Genomic DNA, 9,888 nt, shown 5'->3' on the forward strand with positions numbered 1-9,888 from the left:
ACCTCTGGAGAACATAGAAAGGTAACATTTCAGATCAGGACCCTTTGTCAGACATATGGGGGGGGGGGTGGGAGAAGAAACCTGGGAGAGGCAGGGAAAAGCCTGCAGAAGGGTCTCGACCCGAAACGTCACCCATTCCTTCTCTCCCGAGATGCTGCCTGACCTGCTGAGTTACTCCAGCATTTTGTGAATAAACAGGGCAAAGCCTGGCAGGTAATAGGCAACACAGGCAAGAGGGGATTTTGAGAGGCAGATGTTTGGAATAAAGGCAGGCCAGAGATGAAAGAGACAGGAAGGTGTGACCAAGAAGGGTTCAAGAGTTGTGAATTGTGAATCTTGAGCAAGGAATGTAGGTGGAAGGGGAGGGGAGAAATAGGTGCAAGTCCAGGTGGGGCACAATGGGGGTGGGGGGAAGAAAGGGTTGGGGGGGTTGTTTATTACCTAAAATTGGAGAACTCAATGTTCATACCATAGGTTGTAAGCCACCAAACCAGAGTATGAGGTACAGTTTGCGTGTGGCCTCACTCCGGCAATGGAGGCCAGCCAGTATGGTAATGGTAAGAGGAGTCAAGAATGTTTTGTTGTCATATGTCCCAGGTAGAACAATGAAATTCTTACTTGCAGCAGAGGAACAGAATATGTAAACATAGTACACTGTAAACAATATAATAAACAAGAGAAGAAAAGTTCAGTGTGTGCATATATACATACCCACCCACACGGGTTGTTAAATACTTTAATTCTCCTTCCCATTCCCACACTGACCTCTCTGTCCTAGGCCTCCTCCATTGTCAAAGAGTGAGGCTAAACACGAATTGGAGGAATAGCATCATATATTTTGTTTGGACAGCTTACACCAAGTGGTATGAGTATTAATTTCTCTTACTTCCAGTAATCCCCGCAATCCCTCTCTCTCCCCATCCCTCCCCACCCAAGTTGCAACATCTTCTCATTTTCACCCATCAGCTAACAATGGCCTGTTTTCTTTATCATCGTTACTTTTTTGCATATCTTCCATTCATTGTTCTATATCTCTCCACATCATCTATATCTCCTGTTTCCATTTCCTGTGGCTTTCAGTCTGAAGAAGGGTCTCAACCCTAAATGTCTCCCATTTCTTCTCCCCACAGATGCTGTCTGACCCGCTGAGTTACTCCAGTTTTTTGTGACAACCTTTTCCATTCCTGGCAGAATCTATTGATCCTGATGGGACTGCTTAGCCACCTCAGAAGTCTTGATTTAGACAAAGTTATCCTCAGTTGAGGACCCATCCAGGAAATGTGGTCTTCAATTGTTTAGGTCTTCTGCAATTCCTTCACTCAAGATGCTGCTTAAAATAAACTTCTGATAAACCTTTTGTCCTAATATTTCCTTCAATGGTTTTTGTTTAGTTTTGTCTAATAGAAAATCCTTTGTACATTGTAGTAAAGTGATATGAATATGCACAATTGCTACATTTTGAAAAACATGATTTATGCCAGAGTTACTCACGCTTAAAATCATTTTGTTAAAGCGTGCATTTGTCTAAAGGCCATAGCTCAATGTTATAACGTCCAGCAAATTTAAGAGATTTATATAAATTAATTAAGCTTTATATCAAGGTCTGTAAATCGTATGCTTACTGGGTTGCTTTATAATATATATGTGTGTATATATATATATATATAGAATGTTGTTTTGTTAACAGAGTCTAAATGAATCCCCAGTGCTGTTTACAAGCAACAAATAAATACCCTTCTTTAAAACCCAGATGTGGCCTTCAGCTCAATACAAGTGTGCCGGATTAACAACCCACAGGAAAGAACACAGTGCCAAGTGCTGGTCTCAAGGTGAGAGGTATTTTGATGCATTTTAACAAACAAGTTAACAATAAACCAGGGTACAAATCTTCTCCCCCCCCCCCCCCCCCCCCCAATATTTTAAATATATATAATCTTCCTCCCAGGTGATTGGCGCGGGAATCCTGGGCACCCCAAAGAGCAATCAACATGGCAATGCTCTTCAGGGCAATTAGAAATAAGCAATATGCCCAAATTAATCCAAATAATTATTTCTACTGAATCAGAATTGCTCTCAGCCAATTAGGAAGATGAAAATCAAATACTTAAATACAAAGCTAGAGCAGCAAAAAAATTAGAGCCATAAATCTGTTCTCTAGATTGGTTAGTAAATTCATATTGATGGTACTATACTACTGTAGAATTAATATTTATCCTTGCAAGCTAACCTGCAATAGAACTGCTGGTGCAGGTATTCTAAACTTTGACATTTCGATTAAGAACTTTTACCATATATTTTAGGATTAGTACAAGACCAAGAAAAAGAGCATTATAGTTAGCACCTTGTATTATAACCAATTTTTAATCTTAAAACACTTTATTTACCACTTTGTTAAGTAAACCAACCTACATCAAAGAATGGAATCATGTATTTCAGCTGGTAATTATTCATTACTATCCACAAAAATAAAAATATCGCCATACACTAAAAGATAGGAAGTTGACATTTTCCAAGAACAAAACTTTTAAAGTGAAATGTTAACAAGACCATGAACAATGTAACTGCAAAGCAAATTTGTTGTTCGAGAGCAAGTACCTCAATCTAGTCAAAACATATTTTGAAACATGGTACAACATGTTACCTGTGGTATGCATTTAAAAAACAAATTTTAATTACATAATTTAAAGAAACCAAAGGTTTCAACTAGGACTGGGGAAATTACAGCAATTATGTTTGCATTTGGATTTGAAACCTGCCAAAAAAAATTCCACCGTGTGGGATTCACGTTGTCCTTGTGACCGCGTGAGTTTCCTCCAGGTTCTTCGGTTTCCTCCCAAGTCACAAGGACCTGCACGTTTGTAGGTTAATTGGCCTCTATAAATTGCCCGTGTGTAGGGATTGGATGTAAAAATGGGAGACAACATAGAACTAGTGTGAACGGTTGATCGATGGCTAGCGTGGACTGTTTCCATGCTGTATCTTTCAATCAATCTAGGCCTTAAAGGTGACTGAAACCACAGCTTGAACTAGTTCCATCAATTCATATTTTAACCAAGTTTTTAATCACAATCTTTAGTCCTCAAAATAAGCCATAGCTAACATCTATGATTTAGTGTTACAACTGAACTTTTTAAATAGTTACAAAATTATTAAGCAGCTCTCCGAATCAATGCACTTGAAAAATTGCGTAAGCTATTTATAAGAAAAACATTTCGATTTTCAGGAATTTTTCTACAACAGCAGCAAATATTGTGGCATTTTAGGAGTGAATTATAAGTCACTGTGCTGAGCAACATAAAGGCAGAGAAGCTAAAATAATCTAGAAAGCTTGATTAATATTTTTCTGTTGTCCTTTTTTTTTGTAATTGAGCAGTTCAGCAACTATGAAATTGTTTTTAAAATCCCAAATGCACCATGCATTGAATTATTGCTTTGTTTCAGCAGGATAGGGTGAAACAATGGTATTCTTTATAGATAAAGTACTCTGGAAACCCTTAAAGATTAAGCAGCTTTCAAGAGAAGCTGGCAGCAAATCTTTGGCATTTAAAACTGCAACATTTACTCATTAATGATACAGAATACTAACTCAGTAAATATTTAAATATTTTTACATCAGAACAAACAAAAGTCCATCTGCAAAATCTGAATAGAACAACTACATTCTCCAAGATACCTATATCAAAAATACATTTGAATAATTTCACTAAATTACAAAAAAACACAGATCAAAAGAACCTGCAATGCGACTTTTGCGCTTTAAAAGAATAATCAATATTAATATCGCCCATTATGTATTTATCTACATGTCTGACTGGCTTATAAAACTCACCAAACAACATGAAAAAGTTACCACTTTCAAAGCTTACAACTGCAATCAATGGAATCAAAACATTTCCAATCGGGGGGTGGGGCGGGATAGGTGTTAAAGGCTTTGTTTCCTATTAAAATTATTTAAACCTACTAAGAAAAATATTACATATTACACTGACGTTATATGGTGCTACCTCAAAATAGTGAATTTTAACAGAACACCTCAATTTTAAAGAAATGCGAGGAAATAAGTGTAGGCGTGGGCAGGCATAGTTACCGGTGGGCACGAAACCCATCGGAAGACAGAGGGTGCCTTAACAACCAAAGCTTTCAGTGTAATATGTTTTGCTACTGCAGTCTAAAGTAACGTCATTTGGCTCTACACATAAACAAAGCCTTGCCCTTTGCTAAGTCCCTATAACCAAACGCACACTGAAAAAGGAGACAACCTTCTGGAATATTTAACTCATCCAAGCATTGCATAAGGGTCTCTTTTTAAAGGTAAACACCAGATACCAAAACAAAAAAAACGCAATATTTTGTTTTGAATATAAACATGAAATAGGCTAGAAGTTGTTTTCCCCCCCCCCCTAATTATAAAGAGACAACTATTTTCTGGAAAGGTAGGTGGATTCCTGTACTGAAGAAGAGAATTTGATTACAAATAAATCTGTGAGATGCCACACTTCTCTCACCCGATGTTGGAGATGGAGGAGGGTGGCGAGTGGACATGGCAAACAATGACAAACCATAAATCCTTGCAAAGCAAAAATGCATCAGTTAAACCTTTATTTAAATAGAGAGATAAATAAACATGGTTTTTTTTTTTCTCCTCAGCATCAATACCAGGAGCATCTGCAGGAACATGGCCGGAGCGAAGCAAACATACATACATATAGCCCAGCCTCAGGGGGACCAAATATTAAACCAGACCAGGAGGGGGGGGTTGTGCTCACCTTTAGCGGCCGAGGTTACGACCGAAAAGCTCAGCAATAGGCAGGTGAGCGAGGCGGCGAGTCTGCTGCACCTGGCCGAATTCATGTCGCCGCTGTGCCGCTGCCGCTCGTCGGCCGTGTGTGGGGATAAAATGGCGGCCGGCCGCCCTCCCGCTGGATCGCCAGCGCTCCGCAGCCCCGCGCCACCGCCTGCCTGACGTCACCGCAACCGCCGCCGCCGCCGCCGGGTGGGAGGGAAGGAGAGGACACGTCACCGCGCGCCCCGCCCTACCCCCACGTGACCCCTTAAAGGGACCCGCCCGGCAAAAATATTTACGGCAAAACAGGACAGACACCAAAAGCTGGAGTAACTCAACGGGACAGGCAGCAAGTCAAGTCAAGTTTATTTGTCACATACACATACACATACACGATGTGCAGTGAAATGAAAGTGGCAATGCCTGCGGATAGTGCAACAAAAAAAAAGTTACAATTACAGCATATAAATTAAAATTAATACAGAAAATAAAATTTAGTCCCTGGAGTTATAATAGTTGCCTGGAGTTATAATGCCCCCTGTGCCATCCTAAAAGAGCCAATGGTTCTTCATCAGTTACCACAGAACCCACAGCACCAGAGTGGAGACACATCATCCTCCATCCATTACTGATTGAGAATGATCATCCATGATCACATTGAATGGCGGTGCTGGCTCGAAGGGCCGAATGGCCTCCTCCTGCACCTATTGTCTATTGATAGACACAAAAAGCTGGAGTAACAGCGGGACAGGCAACATCTCTGGAGAGAAGGAATGGGTGACCTTTCGGGTCGAGAGAGTCACCCATTTCCTTCTCTCCAGAGATAAATGTTGCCTGTCCCGCTGAGTTACTCCAGCTTTTTGTGTCTACCTTCAGTTCAGTCTGCAGTTCCTTCCTACACATAGAAAATAGGTGCAGGCCCTTCGGCCCTTCGAGCCAGCACCGCCATTCAATATGAACATGGCTGATCATTCCAAAATCAGAACCCCATTCTTGCTTTCTCCAAATATATACTTTGATTCTGTTAGCACTAAGTGCTAAATCTAACATATATTACAGTTCAGTTTTTCCTGCAACAGCAGGAGATGCAGCAACTGTCCCTATACCTACTACCTCGACTCTGTCCAGGGATCCCGACTGTACTTTCAGGTTAGGCAGAGGTTCACTTGCACCTCCTCCAACCTTATCTACTGTATCCCTTGGTCTAGATGTGGATTCTTGTACATCGATGAGACCAATGAGACTGGGCGATCGTATCACTGAACACCTTCACTCAGTCTGCCTGGACCTACCTGATCTTTACATTTGCTAAACACTTTAATTCCCCCTCCCATTTTCTCACACTGACCTTTCTGTCATAGGCCTCCTCCATTGTCAGAGTGAGGCTAAACGCAAATTGGAGGAGCAGCACCTCATACTTCGTTTGGGCAGCTTACAACCTAGGGGTATGACTCTTGATTTCTCTAACATTCAAGTAACCTTGGCATCCCCCTCTCTCCTTTCCTCCCCTACCCAAGTCACACCTGCTTTTTGTTCTCACCTAGCAAACAGCTAACAATGGCCTGTTTCCTTTATCATTGTTACTTTTTTGCATATCTTTCATTCATTTGTTCTATATCTTTCTACATCATCGTCTACATCTCTCGTTTCCCTTTCCCGTGACTTTTAGTCTGAGAAAGGGTCTCGACCCCAAAAATCACCCATTCCTTTTCTCCAGACATGCTGTCTGGCTCGCTGAATAATCCAGCATTTTGTGTCTATCTTCTGTTTAGTTTCTAGTTTACTTTAGAAATACAGTGCGGAAACAGGCCCTTCAGCCCACCATATCTGCGTTGACCAGTGATTCTCCACTAGCACTATCCTACACACACTAGGGACAATTTTACATTAATTCCAAGCCAATTAACCTGCAAACCTGTACGTCTTTGGAGTGTGGGAGGAAACCGGAGCGATCACAGGGTGAATGTACAAACTTTGTACAGATGACACCCGTAGTCAGGATCAGATGCGGGTCTCTGGCGCTGTAAGACAGCAACTGAGCCACCGTGCTGCCCTTCAGGTGCGTAGAAAAATGCTTCAAATGTTCAGCAGATCAGGCAACAACACACGGGGAGAGAAACAGAGTTAACGTTCCAAGGCAATGAGTCTTCATCAGTCTGAAGAAGGGTCTCGACCTGATATGTCACCCATTCCCTCTCTCCTAGATGCTGCCTGACCTGCTGAGTTACTCCAGCATTTTGTGATACCTTCATCAGAACAGTTTCAGCTCGATGACAGTTTTGATTAATGGGCATCAACTGGAAATGTAACTGGAAATATAATTCTCACATTTTAGATGACAGGTAATTCTCCAATTCTAGGTAACATGAAATCCTCCAATTTTAGGCCTAGAACCCAATGGGATGAACATTGAGTTCTCTAATTTCAGGTTTACAACAAAATGGTATGAACATTTAATTCTCCAATTTTAGGTAACTGCAAATACTCCCTCTCTCCCTTCTTCCCCAACCCCCCGGCAAGTCCCTCTCCTCTGTGCCCCACCAGGACTCACAACTATTTCTCCCCCTCCACATTCATTTCTTGCTCTAGCTTCACAATTCACAATACTTAAATTCTTTCGTCTCACACCTGTCCTTTCATCTCTGGCTGTTGGCAACCATCTGCTATTAACCTGCCCCCCCCCCCCCCCCCCCCCATTCACCTGTATCAAACTATTACTTGCCAAGCTTTTGTCTTGCTCCTCCTCCCTTCCAGCTTTCTTCCAACCCCGCCTTCCACTATCGGTCTGCAAAGGTCCCAACCCAAAACATCACCTAACCATGTTCTCCGCAGATACTGTCTGACCTGCTGAGTTACTTCGGCGCTTTGTGTTTTTTTGTACTGGAAATGTTGCATCTGCTCGTCTCTCCACAGATGCTGGCCAAGTCCAGGCATTCTGGCCTGCTGAATATTTCCATAATTTTTTGTCAGTATTATAACAATTTTAAGCTTGTCTATATATACCTACTGTATATAGACACACTCATACACATCTTCTTCTTTGCAAGCAAACCCAAACCGCAGAAGATGTAACAGCTGTCGCTGTACCTCCTCCCTCGACTCTGTCCAGGGACCCCAACAGTTGTTTCAGGTTAGGCAGAGGTTCATTTGCACCTCTTCCAACTTCATCTACTGTATCCGTTGTTCAAGATGTGGACTCCGAAACATTGGCGCGACCAAACGCAGACTGGGCGATCGCATCGCGGACAACCTTTACTCAGCCCGCGTGAACCAACCTGACCTCCCGGTTGTTGGACACTTTAATTCTCCTTCCCATTCCCACACAGACCTTTATGTCCTCGGTCTCCTCCATTGTCCGAGTGAGGCTAAATGCAAATTGGAGGAACAGCATCTCATATTTCGCTTGGGAAGCTTACAGCCCAGTGGTATGAATATTGATTTTTCTCATTTCAGGTAGCCCTGGCATTTCCTCTCTCTCTGTCCCTCCCCCACCCAAGTCGCACTAGCTTCTCATTTTCACCCAACAAACAGCTTACAATGGCCTGTTTCCTTTATCATTGTTACTTTTTTGCATATCTTTCATTCATTGTTCCACTTCACTTTCTACATCTCTTGTTTCCCTTATCCCTAACCAGTGTGAAGAAGGGTCTCGACATGAAATGTCACCCATTCCTTCTCTCCAGAGATGTTGCCTGTCCCGCTGTTACTCCAGCTTTTTATGTCTATCCTCAGGATGGAGGATGACGTGTCTCCACTCTGGTGCTGTGGGTTCTGTGGTAACTGATGAAGAACCAATGGCTCTTTTAGGATGGCACAGGGGGCACCTGATGGCACAGGTGGGTGAGAGGTTCGTGAGAGGTTCGTGAGATGGTGCACCCCATCTGCCATTGACGTTGTGTCCTCTTAAAGTGAGAGGGGAAAGTTTCAACAGGAACCTGAGGGGCAACTTTTCCACTCAGAGGTTGATGGGTATTGGGAATGAGGTGCCAGAGGTAGGTGCCATAACATCATTTACTTTGGACAAGTACATGGATATTAAAGGTCTAGAGGGATAGAGGCCAAATGCAGGCAGGAGGAACTAGTGTAGATGAGGCATCTTGGTTGGCTTGGACGAGATGGGCCAGACCCGTTTCCATGCTGTATGATTCTGACTCTTAGTTTAGATTAATTTATTGTTTAATGTACAGAGACATGTTGAATTGCTTGTTCTGCATGCTATCCAGTCAAGTCAGACTACACATATCTATTTTCAGTCAGAGTGTTGTGAATCTGTGGAATTCTCTGCCTCAGAAGGCAGTGGAGGCCAATTCTCTGAATGCATTCAAGAGAGAGCTAGATAGAGCTCTTAAGGATAGTGGAGTCAGGGGGTATGGGGAGAAGGCAGGAACGGGGTACTGATTGGGAATGATCAGCCATGATCACATTGAATGGCGGTGCTGGCTCGAAGGGCCGAATGGCCTCCTCCTGCACCTATTGTCTATTGTCTATTATCTTCCAAAACAGCATGCAGAGAATCGCCATGTTGTGGATCCATCCTGCAACTTCCATGTCTCTGAAATGTCTGATCTTGGCCCAAAGAGATATGCAGTTTCTTAAATTCTAATTTTAAGGCTCAGTGTCCTGGCGGCTGTGGATTGATAAATCACCCAGTGTGATGTCGTCGGCTTTTTCCACTGCATTCGATACCCTTGCATACCTGGCTGCTGCACGGCTCCCTTGCCCCTCACTGCCCACACCAAACCCCACGTGCTATCTGTCACCTCCAACACTTGCCCCTCCGGCTCCGCTTCCATGCTCCAAGGCTGCCGTGCCCCATTTCCTTACCCGATTACAGAATGTTGGGGTGCTTTCCGAGGCTGCGGGAGGTGAGTTTGCAGACCATTCACACCCACTGACTTTTCCCAATCACCTTCCATGCCACCATCCCGAATCACAAGGAGAATGTGTAAATTCCACACTGACAACACTGCTCAGGATTTGAATCCTGGCTGCTGGATCTGCAAGACTTGCCGTGCCATTGCCGTACCCAAAAAAAACCTTTTATACTTGTGTGGAAAGGAACTGCAGATGCTGATGTACACCGAAGATAGACCACAAAGTGCTGG

At 43.0% G+C, this 9,888-nt stretch overlaps 1 protein-coding gene across 4 annotated transcripts in view; it reads right to left on the minus strand.

Moving 5' to 3' along the window:
• The window catches only part of clstn1 (calsyntenin 1), a 73,950-nt gene extending 68,969 nt beyond the window's left edge, over positions 1-4,981 (minus strand). For 3 of the 4 annotated variants that reach the window (XM_078425440.1, XM_078425438.1, XM_078425437.1), the window contains exon 1: positions 4,767-4,980. In XM_078425440.1, coding sequence (XP_078281566.1) covers positions 4,767-4,851 — 85 coding nt within the window. In that variant the 5' untranslated portion in view covers positions 4,852-4,980. Of the gene's footprint in view, positions 1-4,766 lie in introns of all 4 variants that reach the window. The other variant, XM_078425439.1, reaches the window with a different exon arrangement.
• Positions 4,982-9,888: the final 4,907 nt, after the last annotated feature.

Source organism: Rhinoraja longicauda, chromosome 30 (genome assembly GCF_053455715.1).
Source record: "Rhinoraja longicauda isolate Sanriku21f chromosome 30, sRhiLon1.1, whole genome shotgun sequence".
NCBI classification, from domain to species: Eukaryota; Metazoa; Chordata; class Chondrichthyes; order Rajiformes; family Arhynchobatidae; genus Rhinoraja; species Rhinoraja longicauda.